The sequence below is a fragment of the Microtus oregoni genome, unplaced genomic scaffold (genome assembly GCF_018167655.1).
Source record: "Microtus oregoni isolate MIOR12 unplaced genomic scaffold, Mior012 000018F_ref0000195, whole genome shotgun sequence".
Lineage (NCBI taxonomy): Eukaryota > Metazoa > Chordata > Mammalia > Rodentia > Cricetidae > Microtus > Microtus oregoni.
This window is the reverse complement of record NW_024543077.1, coordinates 20,940,066-20,965,361: the sequence shown is the minus strand read 5'-3', so window position 1 is coordinate 20,965,361 and position 25,296 is coordinate 20,940,066. Positions and strand designations below refer to the sequence as shown.

The 25,296-nt window shown below is 39.0% G+C and overlaps 1 protein-coding gene across 1 annotated transcript; it reads left to right on the top strand.

Moving 5' to 3' along the window:
* The first annotated feature begins 10,141 nt into the window (after positions 1-10,141).
* LOC121458698 (zinc finger protein 120-like) lies at positions 10,142-13,898 on the top strand. The gene is made up of 4 exons (XM_041667972.1): positions 10,142-10,242; positions 10,984-11,110; positions 11,305-11,365; positions 12,546-13,898. The coding sequence occupies exons 1-4, from the start codon at positions 10,150-10,152 to the stop codon at positions 13,507-13,509; spliced, it is 1,245 nt and encodes a 414-aa protein (XP_041523906.1). The 5' UTR covers positions 10,142-10,149; the 3' UTR covers positions 13,510-13,898.
* The last annotated feature ends 11,398 nt before the right edge of the window (positions 13,899-25,296 follow it).

Sequence of the window (25,296 nt, the reverse complement as noted above, 5' to 3'; positions counted from 1 at the left end):
TCTGATCCCCTGCAATTGGATCTTCATACAGTTTTGAGCTGCCCCTTGGGTGCTGGAAATTGAACTTGGGTCCTCTGGAAGAGCTCCCAACCACTGAGCCCTCTCCATCCCCAGACAGGCATGTTTTGTGTTTTGTTAATATTAGCTCTAAGTTGACATACTCATGGAATTATGATTCCACAATACATAATCTTCTCCAGACAAACAAGCTCTAGCCATTTTTTTTCCAATCCACAGGAGGCAAAGCTTCAACTGCTAATTGTCTACAAAATTGTTTGAATAAATAGAGTTTTTGGCCTATATTGAGAACCAGCATTTTTTAATTCTTTAAGTTGTATAAAAGGTAAAGTTGTGTGAACTCTCAGAACACTTCCTTGAACATCCTGATGTTCTATAACAGAAATAAATTACATCCTTGAATGACTTTTTCTTGGATCCTCTCTTAATACTTCCACCTAATGGGCTAATACTCAAAGTCTGTTAAAAATTTGCAGGCTTTGGACCATAGAGATTATAAGAAATTTTCTTTCTTTTATAGATAATCCACAGGAGAATCTAAATCTGTCCCTTCTCTGGTGGAAGGCGAGGGAGTGCTCTTTCTTGAGCACTCCATGAACTCCTTTTTGAAATCCTTCTTGAGTTTTTTTTTTTTTTTGCCAGGAAGAAATTTAGACTGCTTCCAGTTTTTTATTTAAAGAGTCCATCAGATTCCTCAGCCCCTTAGTCTCTGACTGTTTTTCAACTGTCTTAGATCATTTACATGACTGTTCTTCAACATTCATAGATAATAAAGGAAATCTGAATCAGGACACTTAGAAGTCCTTTTTTTTGATTTCACCTCATTATCAGGAACCTCTCTTTTAAATTTTACCTCATCATCAGTATCTGACGTGACATCATCAGTTGACTTTTCAAAGCGTTTGCATTAAACAGTTCCTTCACTGAAACAGAAACTTAGTTTTACTTTTAATTCACTTTGGATGCAATTTCTGACTTTAAGGACAAAGATCTAAGCTGTCATGAATAAGTGTTGAGAGGCTGAAAATACCTACTGAATTGTTCTCTGGACCATGTACATTATAATATTGCTGTATTTTAACTCCAATATACCCCCTCATATTTGCATTGAAAATTCCCTGCTCAGAAATCCAAGGACAAATTCTTTCATTAAATTTCAAAAATATATAAAGTTGCTGATGCCCTACCTTAGCACCTATGGGTTTTACAATATACCTAAATCAATGTACAAGCAGCTGTTTGCTGTTTTTCATCCCATAATTACTTTTTACATTTATATAAATGTTACTTCTTATTCAAGTTACTTCTTTCCTTATTTTACACTTACACAGCAGTTAATAATTTTACACTTGTACAGCAGTTTTCATGCTGCATAGCTAACCTCTTTTGTCTTCTATATACACTCCTCTGTTTACTTTCCTTTGTGTTTACAGCAATGGCTCCCCGAGAAAACTCACTGCAGATCTCCCTTTAACTGACTACTGAGTACAATTCTTCATCCTGCGGTGTCCTTCTGTCGTTCCTCCCACCCCCTTGCACATCCCAGCATTTGATGCCAACTCATGAAGCCCACTCATTGGAATTTTCCTGGCGATTCCCTGTGAGTGGATTCTGAGACTGAAAAAAATTTAGATTAAGAGAAATGAATACAGAAACATAGGATAGACTGAGAGGACTGGAGAACAATACCAAACAGCCCCAGCCCTGAGTTTATTTCTCAGCCAGTATATATACTGGATACAGTCAATAGGCAGAACAAAGAACAGTTAAGTCAGGTAACCATTTTTTTGCACTACCCTTGGAATACAGTTCAAAGAGGTGCATTATCTTATTCAGCTAAGCAGCTTCTAATGTCTAAGGATTACTCGCTATTGCTGGTCTACACCAGCCCAAATCTTAACTTAAAAAGTGTGCTCTTTGAACTGGGCAAAATGTTCTTTCTATGGGCTAACACAGACATTACTCATAGCTCTCAAGGTTACTGGAAAAAGCAGAGCAGGCAAGCTTGAACACATATGACTTCTTTAAGACAGAAAGGACTCTAAATAGAAACTGAGTTATACGTGGACTCCCACATTGGTCTCAGGATTTCATAGAGCTAAGAACTAGTGGCGGGCTGCTCTGCTTCTCTGATCTTTTAGCTTTCACCCTAGTATCTGACTCCAGGTTTTATGAATAAGACCAAATAGAATTTGTGCTATAAATACTAATTCTAAAATAAGCCTTCTTACTTCCTATCTTATTTTGTGCTTAAGTTTCTATCAAGTTAAAATTATGTTTTTGAATTCTGCATATACATAACATATTCTGCACATACTGCACATATTTTGGTCTTTTAACCTTTGAACTTTACTACATATAACATGTTCTTTATCTGTTCTTTGGTTGAGGAGCATCTAGGTTGTATACAAGTTTGGGCTTTTACTAACAATGCTGTTATGAACCTAGTTGAACAAATATTCATGTAGAATTATTTGGTTGTGCATCTTTTATGTATGTGCCCAAGAATTGTTTTCGTTGCTCTGAGGTAGGTTGATTCCCAATTTTCTGAGAAACTGCAATAATTTCCAGAGTGGTTGTACAAGTTTGCATTCCCACTAGCAATGGATGAGTGTTCCCCTTTCTCAACATCCTCTCCAGCCTAAGCAATCATTGACATTTTTGATCTAAGCCATACTGACAAGTGTGAGATGGTATTTCAGAGTCATTTTGATTTGCAGGGTATGGTGCAGTAGAATTGCTGGAATCTGGGAGTGACACATTGCTCTGTCTGTTGTTGATTGTGTTCTTTCCTTTGGTCCAAGAATTTGGGCTTGAGATTGTGGTTTAAGTGCCAATCTCTCAGTTTGTCTTTGTTGGATGGGTGTTTGCTTCCTTGATTTACGTTTGTTCTCTGGTAATCTAGTCTGTGTGACATAGGGTTGAACTGGGGTTCTTTTTTTAAGGTCTTTTGGTACTTCATTTTTTTAAAATAAGAAAACAATCTATCTACTTCCTTTATACATACCAATCAAAGTTGCTGTTCCCTCTCCTCCACTAATTGCCCCACATACCCTCCCACCCCACTATTCAAATTTCAGAGAGGGTAAGGTACAGGCACACTGCATGGGGGAATTCCACAACGCTCCCTACTGTATCTAGCCTGAGCAGGGTATCATCCAAACAGACTAGGTTCCCAAAAAGCCGGTACATGCACTACACCAATTTTGGGACTGAAATTCTTGCGGTATTTGTAGCCTTATTATAGCATGGAGGATGAGCCTAAGGAGGTTAGGACTGCAAATGGAAAAGAAGGGGAACTTGGGGAAAGTGTTGAGGGTGTAGAGAAGATTTGGGGAGGTCTGTGGGCTGGTGGCCTACATGGAATTCTGGCAGGTGGTTTGTCCTTTCAGCCAGGGATCTCCACCGAAGTTGGAAGCTACATAACAGACATGATGAGGAGAGTGGGTTTTTGGTTTAGTGTTGAGGGTTTTTGAAAGAATGGAGGAAGTCTATATGAATTGTTGATGGTTGCCCTGGCCTCTGGTCCAGCATGTGGTCTTTTCCTTCAGTTTATCTACTTGTTCTTCGTGTGGTGTGTGCTGTACTTGAGCAGAGACTTTCCACCCAATGTGTAGGTTGTGGTAACTGTAGAGTTGGTTGGGGATTGTGTCTGGGAATGCAGTGAGTGTGTTAGTTTCATAGACTGGTGGACTGCCTGCCTGTTCTTCTGCCTGGGATGATATGCACATGAGCAAGGATTTTCTGCTTGAATTTGATGATGAAACACAACTATATTCCTTTTCCTGAATGGGAATTTATCCTATGACATTGCATGTTGGAAATCCTTCATTTTTTACTTGAAATCTCAAGATGTGTCAGACAAGAGGTTGGCTCGAATTTCATCCAAACGATTTTTGAGATATTTGTGCTATATGGGTTATTAAAGATTATGAAGATCAAAGAACTCAGACTAAATGCATTTTCATCTCTTCTGTTTTATTTATTCTCTCATACAACACATGTTGACTGCAGCTTCCACTTCCTCCACTCCTTCCAGTTTCCCCCAGTCCTCATTTCCCCAGGTCCATTTCTCCTTTTTCATCTGTCATATAATAGAAAGCCTCCATGGGATATCAAAGAAACCCTTCATAAAAAGGTTCAAGAAAACTAGGTAAAATTCCTTATCAAAACTGGACAAAGAAAATTAATAGGAAGGAAAAGGTCACAAAAATTGGCAAGAGTAAGAGACACCAAGAGTTCTACAGTTAGTAATCACACAAACACCCCAAGCTAACAACCAAAGCATGCATGCACAGGGCAGATACAGAGCTGTTCATGTTCCATGATTGTCACTTTATTTTGTCTGAGACACTATGAGTCTTGTTGACTCTGTAGCTTTGGTTTTCCTGGGTTCCTCAACCCCTCCAGATGCGACATTTTTTACCCCTTCCTTCCACAGCATTTCAAAAACTCAAGGTAATGTTTGGGTAGGGATTTCTGCATGTGTAATCATCAGCTTCTGGAAGAATTCTCTCTGGTGACATTTGTGCTGGGAATCAATCTATGATTTTAGATATGACTCAGTTCATTACTTTTTTCTTGTTTAGTTGTATTTGGTTCTACCCCAATTCTGGAAGCCATCAAGTTCTGGTTCCTGGCCATCCTGCAGTATCAGACATTGGCTTCCTCTCACAGCTTGGACTAAAAGTTAGACCATCATTGGTTGTTCCCTTCATAAACTCTGAGGCACCTTTCCCCCAGTGTATCTTGCTAGCAGAACAAGTGTAGTTCTCACCCAATCCCACCAATGGGAGCCGTATGTATTTACAGAACAAGGCTGGTTCAGCCTCTGCATTCCTCACTAGTAGCAATCTTCAATAGTGTCTTTCTTGTAGTTCTGGAAGTTTGCAGTATACTGTTTCCACATCTCCTGCAAACAGCTCCATTATTCCTGTCATCTCTCTTTCCTATTCTTCATCTCTGTCCCTTGCTTACTCGATCTTTCCTGTTCCCATCCCCACCTGTCTCCAGTGCACCCACAAAATCTATTCTATTCTGTCTTCACAAAGAAATCCATGCATGTCCCCCAGAGCCTTTCTTGTTACTTAGCCTTTCTGCATCTATGGCTTGTACTGTGATTGACTGTGATTACTATGGTTGTACTTTACTGAACTACTAATATCCACTTTTAACTGAGTAAACCATGTTGGCATATATACTTCTGGTTTGCCTCACTCAAGATAAAAAATAGTCATGCAACAAGACAGCAACCAAATAATTCAAATATGGTGCAGTACACCTCTAAACAGAATTTTCAGTAGAGGAATCTAAAATAGATGAGACACATTTAAAAATATGTTCAGTATCATTAGCCATCGGGAGATTTCATCATAAACCTGACAGAAAGAATAAGTTTAATAACACAAGTAACAGCTAAGGCTCCAAGGATGTGGTGAAAGGGAACTCATTGCTCTTGCAGTGCAAACTTGTCCAGCCACTGTGGAAATCAATATGCAATCCTCAGAATATTGGGAGTCAATCTACCCCAAAACCCAGGTGTCCCACTTTGTGCATATTCCCAAAACATGCTCTTCCCTCCTACCACATGGATACATGCTTGACTCTGTTCATAACAGCCAGAAACTGCTGTGTCCGTGAGAGATGGTGTTGATTGATGATTGATGTAGGAAGCCCCTAAGAAGGTGGACCTGTGCTGGGATATGGAGCATTCTGAGCATGAAGTAGAGACTAGGCAAAAGAGAAAGGCTGTAAACAGTCTTAGCAAGTGTGTTTTGCCTTCAATTGTTAGCTTGCAGTTTCTCCTACACTTCCAAAATGATTGAGTGTGATTTGACACAATCAATGAAATAATCCCTTTTACTGCCTGAGATGCTTTCAGTTTGAGGATTTAATCACAATAGCATAAAAGCAGGTTAGCACAAACAATTACAACACAAAAGTTGATTTTGTTTGTCAGTATAATATAGGAATGATGACTTTTGCCACAATGTGGAAGATATCAAGTTTTTTTTTTAATTTTTCCATTTAATTATTTACACCTCCTTCCCTCTTCCCTATCCCCTCCAACTCCTCCACACCCTCTCCTCCCTCTTCCAACCTGCTTGAGAGAGGGCAGGCAACCCTGCCCTTTGGGAAGTCCAAGGTCGTCCCCCCTACATCCAGGCCTAGGGACCTGTGCATCCATATAGACTAGGGTCCCAAGAAGCCAGAGCATGTGGTAAAAATAAGTTCCATTGCTTTTTTCAATGGCTTCTCAGTCAGCCCCCATTGTCAGCCACAATCAAAGAGTCTGGTTTGATCACATGCTCATTTGGACCCAGTCCAACTAGAATTGGTGTGCTTACAGTAGAACAGAAAGTATAGAATATATACGCATTAGAGTATGACTCAGCGGGAAAAAAAAAAAAACAAGGACATCTTGAATTTTTCTTGCAAATGGATGGAAATAGAAAACACTATCCTGAGTGAGATAACCCAGATGCAAAAAGATGAATATGGTATGTACTCACTCATTTGTGACTCTAGCCATAAACCATGGTCATTAAGCCTATAGTTCACAAGCCTAGAGAAGCCAAATAACAAGGTGAATCTGAAGAAAAACATTTATAGATCTTACTGGAAATTGGAAGCAAACAAGATTGCAGGGCAAAAGTTGTGACCATGGGGGAGGGGACAGGCATGGGAGTGAGGTTGGGGGAAAGGGCCGAGAGGGAAGGGAGAAGGGAAGGACTGGCTTGTGGGAGGTGGAAGGTGGAGATGGAGGAAGGGCTGATATAGGAGCAGGGAAGAAGATAGCTACATTAAAGCATCCATTTTAAAGTTGGCAAGAGACTTGGCTCTAGAGGGGATCAAAGCTGTCCATGGGGATGTCCCCAGCTAGGGCCTGAACAGCAGGGGAGAGGGTGCCTGAACAGTCCTTGCTCCACAGTCACGCTGATGATTATCTTGATTATCACCATGGAATCTTCATCCAACAATGGATGGAGATAGAGACAGAGACCCACGTCAGAGGAATGAACTGAGCTTCCAAGTTCCTGTTGAAAGGCAGAAGGAGGGAGAAGATGAGCAAAGAAGTCAGGACCATGAGGGGTTTTTCTACCAACTGAGGCAGATATCAAGATTTTTATGTGACAAAAAAATAGAAACTTGCCGGGCGGTGGTGGCGCACGCCTTTAATCCCAGCACTTGGGAGGCAGAGGCAGGCGGATCTCTGTGAGTTCGAGACCAGCCTGGTCTACAGAGCTAGTTCCAGGATAGGCTCTAAAACCACAGAGAAACCCTGTCTCAAAAAACCAAAAAAAAAAAAAAATAGAAACTTGAACATAATTAACTGTTCTAGTAAGACCAGGAAAATGAAAATGTAATGGCAGAAAGTGGGTATTGAGATCATAGGATTTCATTTGAAAATAAACTTGATTAAAAAAACCCAAGCACGCCGGGCAGTGGTAACACACGCCTTCAATCCCAGCACTTGGGAGGCAGAGACAGGTGGATCTCTGTGAGTTCGAGACCAGCCTTGTCTACAAGAACTAGTTTCAGGACAGGCTCTAAAGCTACAGAGAAACCCTGTCTCAAAGAACAAAAAGAACAAACAAAAAAAAAAAATTCCAAACCTGAAGTCTTTTGTCTGTCTTTTTTTGTTTGTTTCTTCGTTTTGTTTTGTTTTTTTGTTTTTTGTTTTCCAAGACAGGGATTCCCAGTGTAACAGTCCTACCTGTCCTGGAACAACTCGAACTAGCTCTTGTAGACCAGTCTGGCCTCAAACTCAGAGGGATTCACCTGCCTCTGCCTCCCCAGTCCTGGGGTTAAAGGTGTGTGTTGCCACCATCCAGACTTTTGTGGATATTTTAGCTCCAATTTTTTTTTATTCTGCCTATGCTCTAGAAATTTAGTAATGCCAAATTAAAATGTAATGGGCTAATGTCTTTAATGGAATATTGAAGCTGTTCAATGGTTATCACTGATGACTCTTTTAGGTGTCCAGTAAAAGTACCCAGGTAGGGCAGAAATAAATGAAAATAAACATGTAGCTTCAAAGGGCATTTATGTGTTAATACAGGCAGGAATTTTCAAAGAGTTTATTATCATTACAGAAAAGCCATTGCTGTGCAGTGGAAGCTTATCAAGGTGCCCTAAGGGTAAGACTCCATATACAGAAACCTTCAATTTAGGGATGGTTGAGCAAATTGATTCATAGTCACAGGAAGCTACTTCATTCAAAACCTTCTGCACCTGTGGTCAAGCTCATTAGTGTTCATTGCATTAAAGAAAACCCTACTTCTCAGCATCACCAGCAATGTGTTGGTCTTGGGAACATGAAAGAATCAAAATTTAAGATCATGGCTTTTTAGCCCATGGTTACAGTTTACCATTATTGCAGGCATCTGTGTTTGGCAGAGACAGAAGCCCAGTGAGGAGACAGTGAGAGTTCATTGCATGAAGCTGTGAGGATTGAAGCTGGGTGCGGTGTGGTTTCTTTTCCTCTCTTGTTCCTTTAGGGCCTGCCACCCAGTTGTCAATTAAATTCCACACATGGAGGCTTATTTTTTTTTCTTTAAATGCTTGATTATGGTTTGTTTCAAGTCAGGTTGTTTTTAACTTAATTGTTCTCTACAATTTCCCCCTGTCCTTTATCTTTATTCTGTATTCCCCTCTTTATTTCTTACTCCATGGTTTAAAGGCTCCTGTTGTTTTCTCCTTTCTGTTGCCTCTTCTTTCTTTTCTCCTCCCAGATTTTCCCTCCCATTGATTCTCTTTTCCTGGCAGCCCTGCCTGTCCTTTCTTGTCATGTGACAGGTCATTCAAATATGTTTTAGAACAACCAGTTATTTTAGATAGGCAAACTGTCACAGCTTCACAGAGCTAAACCAATGCAGCAATTCTTTGCATCATTAAAACAAATGTTCCACAGCATAAATAAATATGACACATTTAAAAATGTGATTTCACAGCACAGTGGTTTCCATTTTGAGCCCAAAGATGTTAAAATACCTAAGGTATGACACAACTTCCATGGAGAACTAGCCACTTATAGTGATGGGAAGTTACCAAAGAGACAAGTGCAGGAGAAGTTGCAAGGACAAGGCCGTTTAAGTCATTTGAAACTGAAGCCATCCATCTGACAAGGGAGCTACAGGATTTGATGTTTGTCCTGCTCTACTTCAGTCTTGCCTTGGTTGAATCTTCCCTCACTGTGTCTTTATTTTTCTCTTTTGGAATGTTAATGGGATTTTGTACCATTGATGTTAGAAGGAGGTAACGTGTTTTCAGGTTTTACAAGATGTTGCTGTGAACAGATTATCTTGAGTGCCAGATGGCATTACACATTTGGACAGTGTAGGGACCATTGCAGATGAGGATCATTACATGTCTATCCTAGAAATGACAAAATGCAATTTTTCCATTGTTGACCATGAACCAATAGTGGCTGGGGTCAGAATGAACTTGACTGAATGAACAACCTCCCAGAAAAGATCACGTATTTGAACAAGTTTCTCTCCTTGGTGGCTTTCTTTCAACTTCCTGTGAATATTTAGTAGGAGAAGCCTGTCTAGATGATATTCCTCATTATACATAATGAGTCTCAATACCATGAACTAATTTTCTAACACTTGTATCTACTGTTTTGTGCTTAACATTAATCAGCCAACTTCCTACTTCTATGGAAATTTTTTTGCCATCATTATAGGTTTGATCTCTACATTCTATATCTTACCTATATTCTATAGGTAAAAATGAGATATAGCAGAAACAGTTGCTATTAAGGAGTTTGGCAACATGCTATTTTAATTGCTTTGTTTGCTTGTCTAAGTAGCCCTTACTGTGGCTCTCCAAATTCCTGAAAGTAAAGGGGGGCATCATTTCTGGCTCTATACATTTTTATATTATTGGGTTATAGCCCTTGAATATAGGGTTTTTTTATATGACAAGTATATGCTGCTGTGCTGAGCTTCACATATATATTGAATTTTAAAAATTGCAAGAGGGTATCACTCTGATTCCCAGGATACCATGTATTTATGATTATTAATACTGCCTGAGTCAGTTAATTGCCGGTGCATGAACTTATTCTGGTTTGTTATGCTTAATTTGATTTTTTTAATCAATATGATTATTTTATATGTCTGCATGGATATTCATTACCTGCGTACCTGGTCATCAAGGTTATCTAAAGATCTCAGAATTCCTGATCATAGAACAATGGAAAGTTGTGATCCCCATGTAAGTAGTGGAAAATGTGCCCACCTCCATTCAAGACCCGCAAAAACACTGAATTACTCTACCTTCTCTCCAGCTCTTTGTTGATTATTCATGACCAACATGTATATTTCTAGTGTTTTCATCTGTGCTTTTTAACTTCTTTACACGTGAAGTTCCTTTCTACAAAATGTTATTAGACTTATAGTTTAAATTATGACACTTCCGGTATCAGGAAAATGAATACAGAACTGGAGTGAATGGAAAATTATTTAGAAGAACTTCAATAAAAGCCTTTCTGTTTTTTATATCCCATTTCTTTGTTTCCCTGAATTTTACAATGGAGACAGTGTGTTAATGTTTACTTCCACCTGTCCTGGACATGATTGCATAGACTTGACTGGCATTCAATTCAGAGACAAATATACCCACCTCTGTTTTCTGAGTGTTGTGTTTAAAGGCACAATAGAACAATATACCCAGGGTGTCCATATTACTTTTTTTTGTGTGGTCTGTAACTCTTCATACAATTTTCTCATGCATACTATATAGTGCTGATCTTTTCTGTTGTCTCTTCCTCTCAATAGACCTTGCTCTTATGACAGAGTTGACTCTGCTTTTCAATTTCCCTCTATAGTGACTGTCTATGTCATGGCATAAGAGTAAGGAACACCAGAATCATCTGTCTATACCCTGAAAGAAGTATGAATTTCCATCTTTGTTACTGTGGTGCTTTCCATTTTACACATGTGTGGTGTATTTTAGAAGGCAGTGACCTATGATGATGTGCACATCAACTTCACCCGGGAAGAGTGGGATTTGCTGAATCTTTCCCAGAAGAATCTCTATAAGGATGTAATGCTGGAAACCTACAAGAACCTCATTTCTATAGGTAAAAATGAATTTGCTTCATGTTTCAAAATATGGAAACAACTTTTCCATGGTTAAGGATGTTGTTCTGCAATTTGATTTAAAAAGAAGAATGAGGTGAATACAGCAGTCATATTTCTTAGGTGCACTTAAGTAATAAGCTAAGTGTTGCACATTGTTAAATGATATAACATATATTCTGGTCCTGTATTTTAGGATACATTGGGGAAGACCATAACACTGAAGAACATTGGCAATGTTCTAGAAGACATGCAAGGTAATTTTCATGTGCAAGTTGATAACAATGTGCTTCTGATGAGACTGCACTTTCTCCTAGAACTTTTAAATAAAAGCAGCAATGTAAATAAGCACAGCTTTAAGTGCATAGATGGTTATTAAATCCTCACAAATCCATATACCTCAATTTCATGTATATGAATTATTCTTCCTTTCCTATGTGTATCAGACACTACCCTTGATATAACCTCATGAGCATAGAGACATGAAAAGATTTAACATACTTCTCCTTAAATCAGAAAGAAGATAGGCAGTAGTTCCCATGTAGAGTATACTTGTTGAATTTGATTCAAGTATACAATACTGATGGTTTTCTACAATCATTATTAATATAAAAACGCCCCATGAATTCTAAGTCTGTGCAAATCCTTCTGAATGTCCTAGTTCACTTAGCAAATGAAATATGATTCACAGTATAGTAAAATTTATGAATGCAGTAGAGTTGGGAAAGCTCTCAGTGTATTCAGTTGTCTTCAAAAATATGAATAATATCATATAAAAATATTTTTGTAAATGTGAGAAGGTAAACCTTAAAAAAAAAAGGAATTTATCATCATACCTATTTTCCTAGATGCAAACTGTCCCCTAATTAAAAAGCAAACATGATTGTAAACAGAGTTATGAAAGCTTAATAATTAATTTCTATTTAGAATAGGAACAAGTTGTAAAATAAATTCATACAGATATAAGGTTCAACAGTGTATTGAATGTGGTAAAGCTTTTAAATGTGCCAATTATCCTTGCAGGATTGAAAGAAACCAAAATGGTGACAAGAAACTTTCAGAGTATACGCAATGTGTTCAAGCCTTTTCTGATGACACCCACTTTCTAAGACATGAAAAAACACATACTGGAGAAAAACAGTCTAAAATTAAGCAGTGCAGGGAAGACTTTTCTTATCACAGTTATATTCACGTGCTTAAAAGAAAACACACTGGAAATAAACCCTATGAATATAGTCAAGGTGATAAAGACTTTGTTCTTTATGAAACTCATCAAAGTCATAACAGCACACATACTGGAGAGAAACCTTATGAATGCGATCAGTGTGGTAAGGCCTATGCATCTCAAACTGAACTTCAAAAGCCTAAAAGAATACATACTGGAGAGAAACGCTATGAATGTAATCAGTGTGGTAACATCTTTGCATCTCTTCAAAGGCATAAAAGAACACATACTGGAGAGAAACGCTATGAGTGTAATCAGTGTGGTAAGGCCTTTGCATGTCACAGTCATCTTCAAGTGCATAAAAGAACACATACTGGAGAGAAACCCTATGAATGTAATCACTGTGGTAAGACCTTTGCACGTCATAGTCATCTTCAATTGCATAAAAGAACACATACTGGAGAGAAACCCTATGAATGTAATCACTGTGGTAAGACCTTTGCACGTCACAGTGATCTTCAAGTGCATAAAAGAACACATACTGGAGAAAAACCTTATCGATGTAATCAATGTGGTAAGGCCTTTGTCCAGCACAGTCATCTTCAAAGGCATAAAAGAACACATACTGGAGAGAAACCATATGAATGTAATCAGTGTGGTAAGGCCTTTACGCGACTCAGTCATCTTCATTTGCATAAGAAAACACATACTGGAGAGAAACCCTATGAATGTAATCTGTGTGGTAAGGCCTTTGCAGCTCAGAGAAATCTTCAAAAGCATAAAAGAACACATACTAAAGAGAAACCCTATGCATGTAGTCAGTGTGGCAAGGCCTTTGCATGTCACAGTCTTCTTCAAGTGCATAAAAGAAAACATACTGGAGAAAAACCCTATGAATGTAATCAGTGTGGTAAGGCCTTTGCTGAAAACAGTACTCTTCAAAAGCATGAAAGAACACATACTAGAGAAAAACCTTATGAATGTAAGCAGTGTGGTAAGGCCTTTGCACATCATAGTCAAGTTCAAGTGCATAAAACAACACATACTGGAGAGAAACCCTATGAATGTAATCAGTGTGGTAAGGCCTTTGCAGCTCAGAGTAATCTTCAACTCCATAAAAAAACACATACTGGAGAGAAACACTATGAATGTAGCTTGTGTGGTAAGGCTTTTGCATGTCACAGTCATCTTCAATTGCATAAAAGAAAACATACTGGAGAGAAAGAAACCCTATGAATGTTATTAGTGTAAAAAGGCCTTTGCACGTCATGGGAGTCTTCAATTACATAGAACACATACAAGATAGAAAAACTATGAATGTAATCAATGTGGTAAGGCCATTACAAGTCTCAGTCTTCTTAAATTGCATAAAAAAACACATTCTTGTGAGAAACCTTATTATCGTAATCATTTTGGTAAGGCCTTTGCAAAACACAGTCATCTTCAAATGTACAAAGGTCACAGAGTAGAGAGGACCCCTATGAATGTAGTCAGTGTGGTTAGGTGTTTGAAGACCACTGTACTCTTCAAAGTTATAAGAGATCACACAGTGTGGGAAAACTTTATGAATGTATATCAGTGGAAGGAAGACTTTTTACTTCTTATTCATCTTTAAATGCATAAAAGAACACAGACTGGACAGATAACTGTCAATGGAATCTGTGGTAAATCCTTTGTCACAACCATCTGTAAATACATTAAATAACTCATCCTGCAGAGAAACTCTATGAATTTAATGTATGTATTCTTCAAAACCATGAGAAAAATCATGCTATAATAAAACTCTATTAGTGAATTTAGTGTTTTAATGTTTTTTACTTCATACAGGAGTAAGACTTTTGTGTGTAATCAATCTGATAAAGCTTATGAATATTACCATAATCATTTGGACCTGTGGAAGAAACTGAACAAAAGTAACCAATCCTTCAGTATGAAATCCAGCCCATCTCTGATCTTTCCCAGGAGTGAGGATTAACATCTAACAAATTCCCTCCTTCAAAATCTCCTTTGATGCCCCCTGGTCCTAAGAAGCCCTATATGAACCATATGCCAATTCTGTATGCTGCTTCCCAATTCCACACTGGCAGGCGTATTTATACTCCTGATTTCTTCCTTCTCAAAAAAAGAGGACAGTAATGCATGTGCAGGCTCACATGGGCATTAGTGTGAGGACATTCTTTTACTGGAATGCTTCAAAACTCCTCAAGTTGTGCTGACATACAATTGTTACTTCTGTTTGGAAACCCTTACGAGAATTGAGCTCATCCCAGATGTGATGGATCACTTTTAACTTCCCTGGACACAATCAAAGATTTTTTGTTTCACCGGGCAATGGTGGCGCACACCTTTAATCCCAGCACTTGGGAGGCAGAGGCAGGCGGATCTCTGTGAGTTTGAGACCAGCCTGGTCTATAAGAGCTAGTTCCAGGACAGGCTCCAAAGCCGCAGAAATTCACTGTCTCAAAAAACCAAAAAAAAAAAAATTTCTTATTGCTTGTTTGTTTTGCTATTTTTTTTTTCAGTTACTCAAGACAGGCGTTTTCTGTAACTTTGAAGTCTTTTTGTTTTATGTTTTTGTCTGTTTTGTTTTTCTTTTGGTTTTTTCAAGACAAGGTTTCTGGTAGATTTAGAGCCTGGCTTGGAACTAGCTCTTGTAGACCAGGTTGGCCTCCAACTCACAGAGATCTGTCTCTGCCTGCCGAGTGTTGGGATTAAAGGTGTACATCACCCTTCTCTTGCCAACAAGGCCTTGGTGGATTTTTTCAAGACAGGGTTTCTCTGTGTACATCTGGCTGTGCTGGCCCACAAACCATACAGCAGGTTGTTATCAAACTCACAAAGATCTGCCTTTAAATGCATAATTGCTCTAATTTCTTATTTCTTCCTATTCCCCATTGTTTCTTTCCATTTTTTTAAATCAAGTCTGTTGTTTACTTATTTATTTTTAAGCAATGTCTTCTGTAACTTAGGCTGGCCACACACAATGCCATTGAGAATTCCATTGCACACCCTATCCTGCTTCTGCTTCCAAGTGCTGAAAAGTCCTGCAACTGCTTCATGGCTGGACCTTAACTGGTCAGTGAGAAAAAAGTAGACCGGTAAAGGGGGCCCTCCTACTTTTCTGGGTTATAATGCAAACTTAAAAATAAAGTTGGATTGTGTACAAATTGAGTTCAGTGACCAACTTAAAGCTTGCATAGTCCCAGCACAGAAAGGGCTGGACAAGAAGCATGAAAACTTACTAAAGTAGTCTACACAAAGAATTGATTATAGCTAAGAGGGATTTTATTTAATTAAAGGTTTTGAATAGGTAAATTCTTCATTCATGTGGATCATTTGAGGTGGTAAGCTCCACATTTTTTGGGTGTTTTGCAACAGGGTTTCACTGTAGCTTTGGACCCTGTTTTGGAACTAGCTCTTGTAGAGCAGGTTGGACTCAAACTCATAGACGTCCACCTGCCTCTGCATCCAGTTCCTGGGTTTAAAGGCATACACCATCACCACCCTGCAAGCTCCACTTTTAGCTGCTTTGTGGTAGTGCACACCTTTAACATTATCACTCAAGAGGCTGAGGCAGTGGGATTTTTTGAGTTTGAGACCAGTCTGGCCTACAGAATGAGTTTCAGGTCTACATAGATAAATCCTATCTTGAAAACACCAAACCAAACAAAACAAAAACAGAAATAACAAACAAACAAAAAAACCAAACAAATACTATAATCCACCTTTAACCTAGATCTCACCTTCTAGATGATTGCCTCTGACCTAATAGAAAGGATATTGAAGAAAGAAGCTCTCTTTTTGCTCTGGTATCAAGTTCTGGCTACCGAGTTCATTCCATTATTAGCATTAGAGTCGACTTGTTTGGAATTTTGATGTATATAGAAAACCAGGTGAAACATTGAACCTCATGGATTGAACAACTACTGGATTCTTCACTTGATTATAGACAAAAGGCTGTGCAGAAATCTACTGGATTCTTCCAAATTCCATTGGTAGACATCTATTTTTAAGATGACCTGGACCACAGCTTGTAAGACTTTGTCATAAGCCCAATTTCTACTAAAATGGTGAGTTCATTCTACCTGTCTTGTTCATGTAGTAACACAGCTGTATATTTTATTCACCAGTCCACAGAGGAAGATGGCTTACAGCTGGCTAACAGCAGTGCTCATAAAGACATTCTTCCTGGCTCCATTATTCTCTATGTATTCAAATTTCCATGAACCCTACTCTCTTTAACATTTTTCATTTGCCTGGAATTCTCTCTGAATTTCAGGAATAAAACTTGTAAAGCAATGGAGCCATTACCCAGCCTTCTGATTGGGGAAAGATCTTGTTTAAGATCGGGTTCCTACTTTTTTCTCATGATTGTCTGAAATACCTGTGACAACGAGGTAAAATGTACCTTCAGTTCATCTGACCTCAGCATGAAATCACGCAACAAACATTTCCTTTTGTGATCTAAAAATTCTCTTTCGTTGTTAATATTCTGGGCTGCCTTCTACCTGTGGGACAGGAAATCACCACACCCACCTAGCACAGTTCACTGTACAAGCTAGCTAGCTTGTCCTGGAAGAAAAAGGCAAGATTCCTATGGAGTGCAGGATTGTGGCAGTGTCTGCTATTGGAGGCTTGGGCAAGTGTTATTGAAATGCCTATTTTTGCAGATCTAGAAAAGACTTTTGTTGGGAGCAGAAAGGAATGACCAGGAACCATTGTGCTGTCTCTTTAAGCAAGCTATACCCCTTTGAGAAGGTTCATCCCACTCAGGCCTCACTAGCCAATCAGGCCCTCCAGTTGACCTGCCAGTCAGAAGTGGTGCATTGCTCTTCCTGTGACCTGCCTCCCTGTTAGGGTTTCCGGAGGAGCTGGCACCAGTGGTTTATGTGCTGTTGTGCCTTTGCTGCTGCAGGGAGATGATGAACTGAGAGCTTTGGTGGGCTGGAGAACCACAACATGGTGATCGAGGGAATGCTGTCTCCAGATGGTGAGGTGCATTTTCCCCAGATCTGGGAGAGAACCTGCCACCAGTTTTCCTATGTTGTGAAGTCCCATGCAGTCCTTGCTAATTTATGGACCTGTGGGCAGGCCTCTGAGTAACTCTGCTCTGTGGGCTTAATTTGTTTGGAGAGTTGGGAGCAGGGAGCTGTGTGTACAAACGTCTTTCTAGTCAATTTCTGCAGGCATGATACATTCATGGAAAACCATTGGCAAACTTGGAGAGGCCTAGTTTCTCCAGTATCTTCTTGACATTCAGTAGTTTTCATTTAACCTTCGCATATAGTCATCATTAATTTTAAATTTGTGGAGGTCATCCACAGCTTCTCATGTGCTGGGTAGCACTCCAACGCCAATGCTTAATACATAGGCTAACAAAGTAGAATTGAACTAATTCTACTGCATCTAAAACATTTAAAACCTAAGTATATGTTAACCAGGGCTGTTAGAGGTTAGAATGCTCATGTACACATTTTTCAACCGCAATATTCAGATATTTGGCTCCAAACCATGACAAGGAAGCCATTAAAACCAGTCACTTGGCCCTTTGCCATATCAAAAAACAGGCTACTAGCAAGCTGCTCAAGGAGGCCTTACAGGGTCACAACTAACCTTAAGGCCTGGTGTGCCTTAAAGTTCCCCTTTCTTTGTAAGAAAAGCATAGTTCTGCCAGATGGGCAAAATGACATCAGGTGACAAATATTTGAAAAGCAAAATACTGTTTTGGTAAGGACTGACCTGGTCAATCAAGGCTTTCATTTAGGACCTCAGGCAGGGCGAAAGAACATTCTTGGGAGCATTCCCTAAGGGCCCGATGTACTGATAATAAAACAGAGCTCTTTATCTAAAACCAGGAATATGTTTGGAAGAGCTGGTTATGGTCTGGGGATAAGTCCTTTGTGGAGAAGTTTCTTCAGGTCCGAGAAACCAACTCTTTCCAGCATATGGAGCTATAATTTTCAGTTCCTAACCAACTCAGCATATAGGAAAGTTCTTGAGATACCCTGTGTTCCCCATGTGTAAAATTGTTTGACTAGCCTCCTCCTAAATTTTTCCCATTGTGTAATAGTTTCTACTGACTTCATAAAATTCTTCCATTTCTTTCCATTTACTCCTAGGAAGTATACAAGATATAAGGTGCTTTTCTTCTTTTCTCTTTTTTATGTTGGTCTTGTTTTTTGGGACAGAGTTTCTCTGTAGGACTGACCTGACTATCCTAGACTGTCCTGACTATTCTAGAACTCATGCTGTAGACCATGCTTGCTTCAAACTCACAGAGATTATTTGGATTTGCCTCCTTAGTCTTGGGATTAAAGGCCTGTTCCACCATTGCCTGGAAAGAGGCTATTTTTCTTAAGAAGCTTACAAAGCATAGGACGTATCTTCTCCAAGACCTCCTCACCATAGCTTCTATCCTTTTTACATTGTACTTGTCCTGTCTTTCTCATCCCCTGTGACTTCACCTCAGAACCCTGTCAGTGAAGAACTCCCTGCTGTCTCAGGTCACCCGTGTACTTAAGAAATTATTCTGAGAATAACTTTGACGTCTAACTCTCCTGTCTGCCTAAATGTCTAGCCTGGCAAGTTGTCTGTTTTTATTTCAATTGTTCAAGTTGTAACCCCAAGCCTGAACCTAAAGGACATGTAAGGATAATAGCATATGTGGAGCTCAAAATCTATCTTAGCTGGCTCCTCTTTGAGCATTAGCCAGAGATGGATGCATGCCATCATTAAACAGATTTTTCTTTATTAATTCCCTAAGTGAGTGAAGTGGTTTCTCAATGGAAAGGCACATCAGTTCTAGAACAGCTTCATTTCCATCTTGTTAGAAAAATTGTTACTGAGACATCTTCTGTTATATTGACTTAGGTGGCCTTGGTCTGTTGCTGTCCAGGGCAATTACCTTACTGTCCTCCATATTATAGTTTTAAAATTCTTAATTAAAAAGATGTTACCACATCATAGTTTTAAAATTATGCATTTGAGTCATGTAGTTGACTATCCAATGGAGCCACAAGTAAAGGATTTGCATATGGAGCATTCCTTCTGTCTTCAGACCAGAATAGGAGGAATAGATTATTGTGTACAGTGCAGAGGACACTGAAGGCGTAAGTCATAAACAATGCCACACCAGTTTGGAATCATGATTAATAGGGTGGTATTTATTTAAAGGGGAAAAAACTTACAGATCACTGTCAGCCCTCTGCGCAACCAGGAAGGGAGTCTAGTCGCCAGCGGAGCAGGAAGTGAAGAGAGAGAGGAGAGGGAAGTGGCCGCTTTTTTAAAGGGAGAGAGACCACGCCCCAATGGGCTGGTATCTCAGCGGCGATAGGCTGGAGGAGTGGGAGGACCTCCCGTAACACCTCCCCCTTTTGTTTAAATAAGAGAGTTCTAAACCTACTATGAAATTATATACAATAAGTACAAATATCCTATTCTAACTAGCTTAGGTCTTGTATACTAAATAACTTGGCCAAGTCATGAGAGAAAGTAACTACCTTTATATAGTCTTCAACCCCATCGAAGATCTGAGAAGGGAAATAATGTTACCTGGGTAATTAGGAAGTTAAGTAAAACAACTTCCAAAACATGCAACAAATCACAGAGACAACTAGCTACCTAGGCAATCACCCAAAGTCACATTAGCAGCGTTGAAGCAACCAACATTGGCTAAGGTCTATCATAACTAACATACCATTTTCAAAGGCAGGCAACTTTTCAAAACTATCTTACCCTGTCTTGGCAGGATATGACAGCCCTGTTTTATCCATTGATGCACGCTCTGTATCTTTGTCAGTGGTTGAGGTATGGGCATTTCTTTGCCCCAAGGCCAGTTCTGCCAAAAAGAAGGCTCCAGGTGGAGTGTCTTTGGTGCTCAACATTCTCTCGGGAATAGAGTGGTGTTGCCAGGAGCAATTGTGTCTCACTACTGCAAAACTCTGAGTTAGATTAAAGGCCATTTTCTACAGCTCTTTGAAGAAGTTGAAGATTATCTATCTATACTGAGTATAATCTCTATATACCTAAAGAACCTGATTAGTCTAATTATAAATGACAAACTTAGATGACTATTAGTCTATATAATTCTCAATATCTATCTAACTTAAAGACTAAGACAATAAACAACTCTGAAACAAATGAGGACAATGGCCTCCAAATATAAACAATGTACAAATATACATTGCAGTAGGTAAATATATATCAATACACAAACATTATATAAGTATCTTAATCAGAGGTAGAAATGTACACTGCAATATGGTAAATATATACTATATATATATATATATCAATACAATATATGTCAATACATAAAATATGTTTTAAACAGAGGTAGAAACATGCATGCATACAATAGTCAATATAATTTAACTTTGTGTCAATATACAAGAATCTATACCAATATATTTGTCTAAAAACAGTAACTCACAATTACAAAAATATTATCCCATCATCCCTCTTTTTTTTTTCAAAATGATCCCTGAGCTTATAAAATTCCTCCCCCAACCCTCAATCGTATACTAATTATAACCAACCCCTAAATGATGTCCCTAAACCCAAGGGCAAACTTTACTGGGAGAGGGGACTTCATCCTCTAGAATTACTTCCAGCTGTCATGGGGGCGACGTTCTTTCGGGGGGATCCTGTGAAAGTAAAATGATGGTTAAATATCAAGATCAATGTCTTTTAAAATTGCCAATAGTCTCTGAGTATTTTGTGCAGGTCTGGCCAAAATGTTGTATAAGATGTGCACCATTAGCCGGGCGGTGGTGGCGCACGCCTTTAATCCCAGCACTCGGGAGGCAGAGGCAGGCGGATCTCTGTGAGTTCGAGACCAGCCTGGTCTACAAGAGCTAGTTCCAGGACAGGAACCAAAAGCTACGGAGAAACCCTGTCTCGAAAAATCAAAAAAAAAAAAAAAAAAAAAAAGATGTGCACCATTTCAGCTAACCAAGTTGGAACTGTCTTGTGCAGCTGGTATCCAAAGCAGGTCTTGTAGTAGCGCTATCAGTATCATGACATCATATCAACCAGGTGGAGTTGTTGTTATGGGGCCCCATCTTCTTCCTGGAAACTTCAAATGTCACTTCAGGAAAAACTCATTGTTTATTATGAAAAACTTAAACATTAATCATAGACATATATATATTCAATGAAAGACATGATAGATATATTCAATGAAAGCCATGATAGATATGAAGAAAAGCAAAGATGTTTTCTAAACTCATATTTCTTTCTGTCCCACATCATGGCTCTTGACATGAGACAAACTCCAGAAACTCTGGGTTTTTCTCTTACTAACAGGCTTGGAATTGGAGAGGGACTGAGCCAGAGTCCAACTTCAAAACCAGCTTTATAAATTTAGAAATATGGTTTAATTTTATTTACACAACCCATTCAGTTTTCTTGATATTTCATATTGGGCAGGCATTTTTCCATCTGTCAGTATCCAAATATCCAGGGTCCCTTGAATTTTTCAAAGATGAGTGTTTTCCTGTGGAGATAAGAAAAGAACCCTGCCCCCATTCTATATGTTTTTCTTACCACCTGTATGAATATCATCATTGTGGATAAGTTGTCATTTCTCCTTTCCAAGTGGTTTCTCCTCTTCAAATTGAAACTTTATTAATTTTGATGGTATCCACAATTTTTCTTCTCCTGTGGAAACAAGAGCAAAACCCCTTCCCCAATGTAGCACATCTCCTGGCTTCCATTGAGAGGTCAGCACATCTTTGAAATAAATTGGTTGATTTAGTTCAGCAGACTTTTCCATTATCCAATGTCTCTCTGCTGCTGTCGTTCCTTTCTCATTATCGTTAAGAAAATTCAAGGTTAATAAAGCATTATGTAATCTATTTCTGGGGGTATTTTCGGTCCCTTTCTGTTTGTTCAGCATATTCTTTATAGTACGATTTGATCTTTCTATTACTGCATGACCTGTAGGATTATTTGGTATACCTGTAATGTGTTTTATATTATAATAATCAAAAAAGTGTTTCATTTTCTTAGATACATATGCTGGACCATTATCTGTCTTTATTTGCGCAGGTATACCCATGATGGCCATAACTTCCAATAAATGTGTGATTACTGAATCAGCCTTTTCTGAGCTCAGGGCAGTAGCCCATTGAAAACCTGAATACGTGTCTATGGTGTGGTGTACATATTTTAATTTACCAAATTCCATAAAGTGGAACGCATCCATCTGCCAGATTTTATTTCTCTTAGTACCCTTTGGGTTACTCCCTGCAGGCAACGGTGTTTGATTATAGAAAGAACAAGTAGGACATCTCTTTATAATGTCCTTAGCTTGTTGCCAAGTAATGGAAAATTCTTTCTTTAGGCCTTTACTATTGACATGATGCTTCTTATGAAATTCTGAGGCCTGCAACACACTTCCAATCAATAATTGATCAATCTCAGAGTTGCCTTGGGCTAGAGGACCAGGCAGACCTGTATGGGACCGGATGTGTGTTATGTACATCGGACAAAGCCTGTTCCTGATTATGTCTTGTACCTGGATAAACAATGAAGTCAGCTCTGTGTCATCTGGTATAAATTCAGCGGTTTCAATATGCAAGATAAGTCTTTCTGCATATTGTGAGTCTGTAACTATATTGAGAGGTTCTTTAAAATCCCTTAGCACCATAAGAATGGCATATAATTCTGCCTTCTGGACAGAATTATAAGGGCTTTGTTCCACCTTACTCAGTTCATCTGACTTGTAACCTGCTTTTCCTGATTTATTTGCATCAGTATAGAACGTACGGGCTCCAGTTATTGGAGCATCACGTACAATTCTAGGAAGAATCCAAGAAGTTCTTTTTATGAGGTTAAGTCTACCACTTTTGGGATAGTTGCTATTAATTTCTCCCAAAAATTTAGCACAAGCTCTTTGCCACGGTTCATTGTCTTCCCATAACTTTTTTATTTCTTTAGTAGTAAAAGGCACTATAATTTCTGCTGGGTCTATACCTGCTAGTTGATGAAGTCTCAGCTTACCTTTTATAATTAATTCAGAGACTTTTTCCACATAAGTTTTTAATTTTTTACTTGGTTTATTAGGTATAAATATCCACTCTAAAATAATATCCTCCCTCTGCATTAGAATCCCTGTAGGAGAAATTCTGGAAGGCAATATGACTAGGATGGAGCTAAGATTTGGGTTCACCCTATCCACATGTGCCTCCTGTAATTTTTCCTCAATCATTGTCAGTTCCTTTTCTGCTTCAGCTGTCAGTTTTCTTGGACTATTCAAATCTTTATCACCATCTAAGGTTTTGTTTAAATGAACTATTAGATCAGGTGTTATCCCAACAGCTGGTCGTAGACTGGAAATGTCTCCTAACAATCTTTGGAAGTCATTAAGAGTCTTTAAGCGGTCTCTCCTAATTTGTGCCTTTTGCGTTTTAATTTTCTCTAACCCTATTCTGTAACCTAGGTAATTAATAGAATTTCCTCTTTGAATCTTTTCAGGGGCAATTTGTAATCCCCACCTAGGCAAGACTTTCTTTACTTCTTCAAACATCCTTTCTAAAGTGTCTTTATTTGAATCAGATAACAAGATGTCATCCATGTAATGATAAATGATGGACTTGGGGAATTGTTTACGAATTATTTCCAATGGCTTACTTACAAAATATTGGCACAGTGTAGGACTATTGAGCATTCCCTGTGGGAGGACAGTCCATTGATATCTCCTATTAGGCTGAGAATTATTATAAGTAGGCACTGTGAAGGCAAATTTTTCTCTATCCTTTTCTTGTAACGGTATAGTGAAAAAACAATCTTTCAAATCAATAACTATAAGAGGCCATCCTTTTGGTAACAGAGAAGGCAAAGGAATTCCAGATTGTAGTGGGCCCATAGGTTGAATTACTTTGTTGACAGCTCTTAGATCTGTTACCATTCTCCATTTACCAGATTTCTTTTTTACAACAAACACAGGAGAATTCCAAGGGCTGGTTGATTCTTCAATATGGTGAGCATCTAGTTACTCTTGCACCAGCTGTTCCAATGCCTGTAGATTATCTTCAGCTAGAGGCCACTGTTTGATCCATATTGGCTTCTCAGTTAGCCATTTTAAAGGTAGGGCTGTTGGTACCTCTAAAGGTTTGGTATTTGCTGTATGTTCTTGTACAGCCTGAATGGCTGGTGACCCTTTTCCATAATACCTCATCATATCCTTCCCAGAATTATGAGTTCCTGGAACTACAGGAATGTTAATCTGGGTATTCCATTGCTGTAGCAGGTCACGGCCCCATAAATTTATGGCAATATTGGCTATATATGGCCTTAGTCTTCCTATTCGCCCTTCAGGCCCTATGCATTCAACCCATCTTGTGCTTTGTTTTACACGAGATAAGGTTCCAATTCCCAGGAAATGAACATCTACCTCTTGAAGAGGCCAATTCGGATGCCAAGATTCTGGGGTAATGATACTTACATCCGCACCTGTGTCTAATAAGCCTTCAATAAAAGTGCCATTTATACAGACTCTTAGCTTTGGTCTTTGATCATTAATAGAAGTCTGCCAGGGGCTGGAGAGATGGCTCAGAGATTAAGAGCACTGACTGTTCTTGCAAAGGTCCTGAGTTCAATTCCTAGCAACCACACGGTGGCTCACAACCATCTGTAATGGGGTCTGGTGCCCTCTTCTGGCCTGCAGACATACATGGAAGGAATGCTGTATACATAATAAATAAATAAATATTTAAAAAAAAGAAGTCTGCCAAAATATACGTTTACTCTGTCCTACTGGGGTTTTTGACTCATCCTCCACACGTCGTTCATCATTTAGACCAGTATTACTTTTTACAGCAGATATTGGAGCTTTTAATTTTCTTGTTGAGGCATGTTCTCCACTGTGACTGGGAATGACTGGGCCACTGTTGGCTTGGGGGCCTGCGAGAGGCCCCTCAAGGAGTTTCCCGATGGTATCGGGTTGCCTTATTTGTCTGTTGTTGACCTGCATTCATTGGACCAATGTCGGTTTTTACCGCATCTCCTACATATACCTGA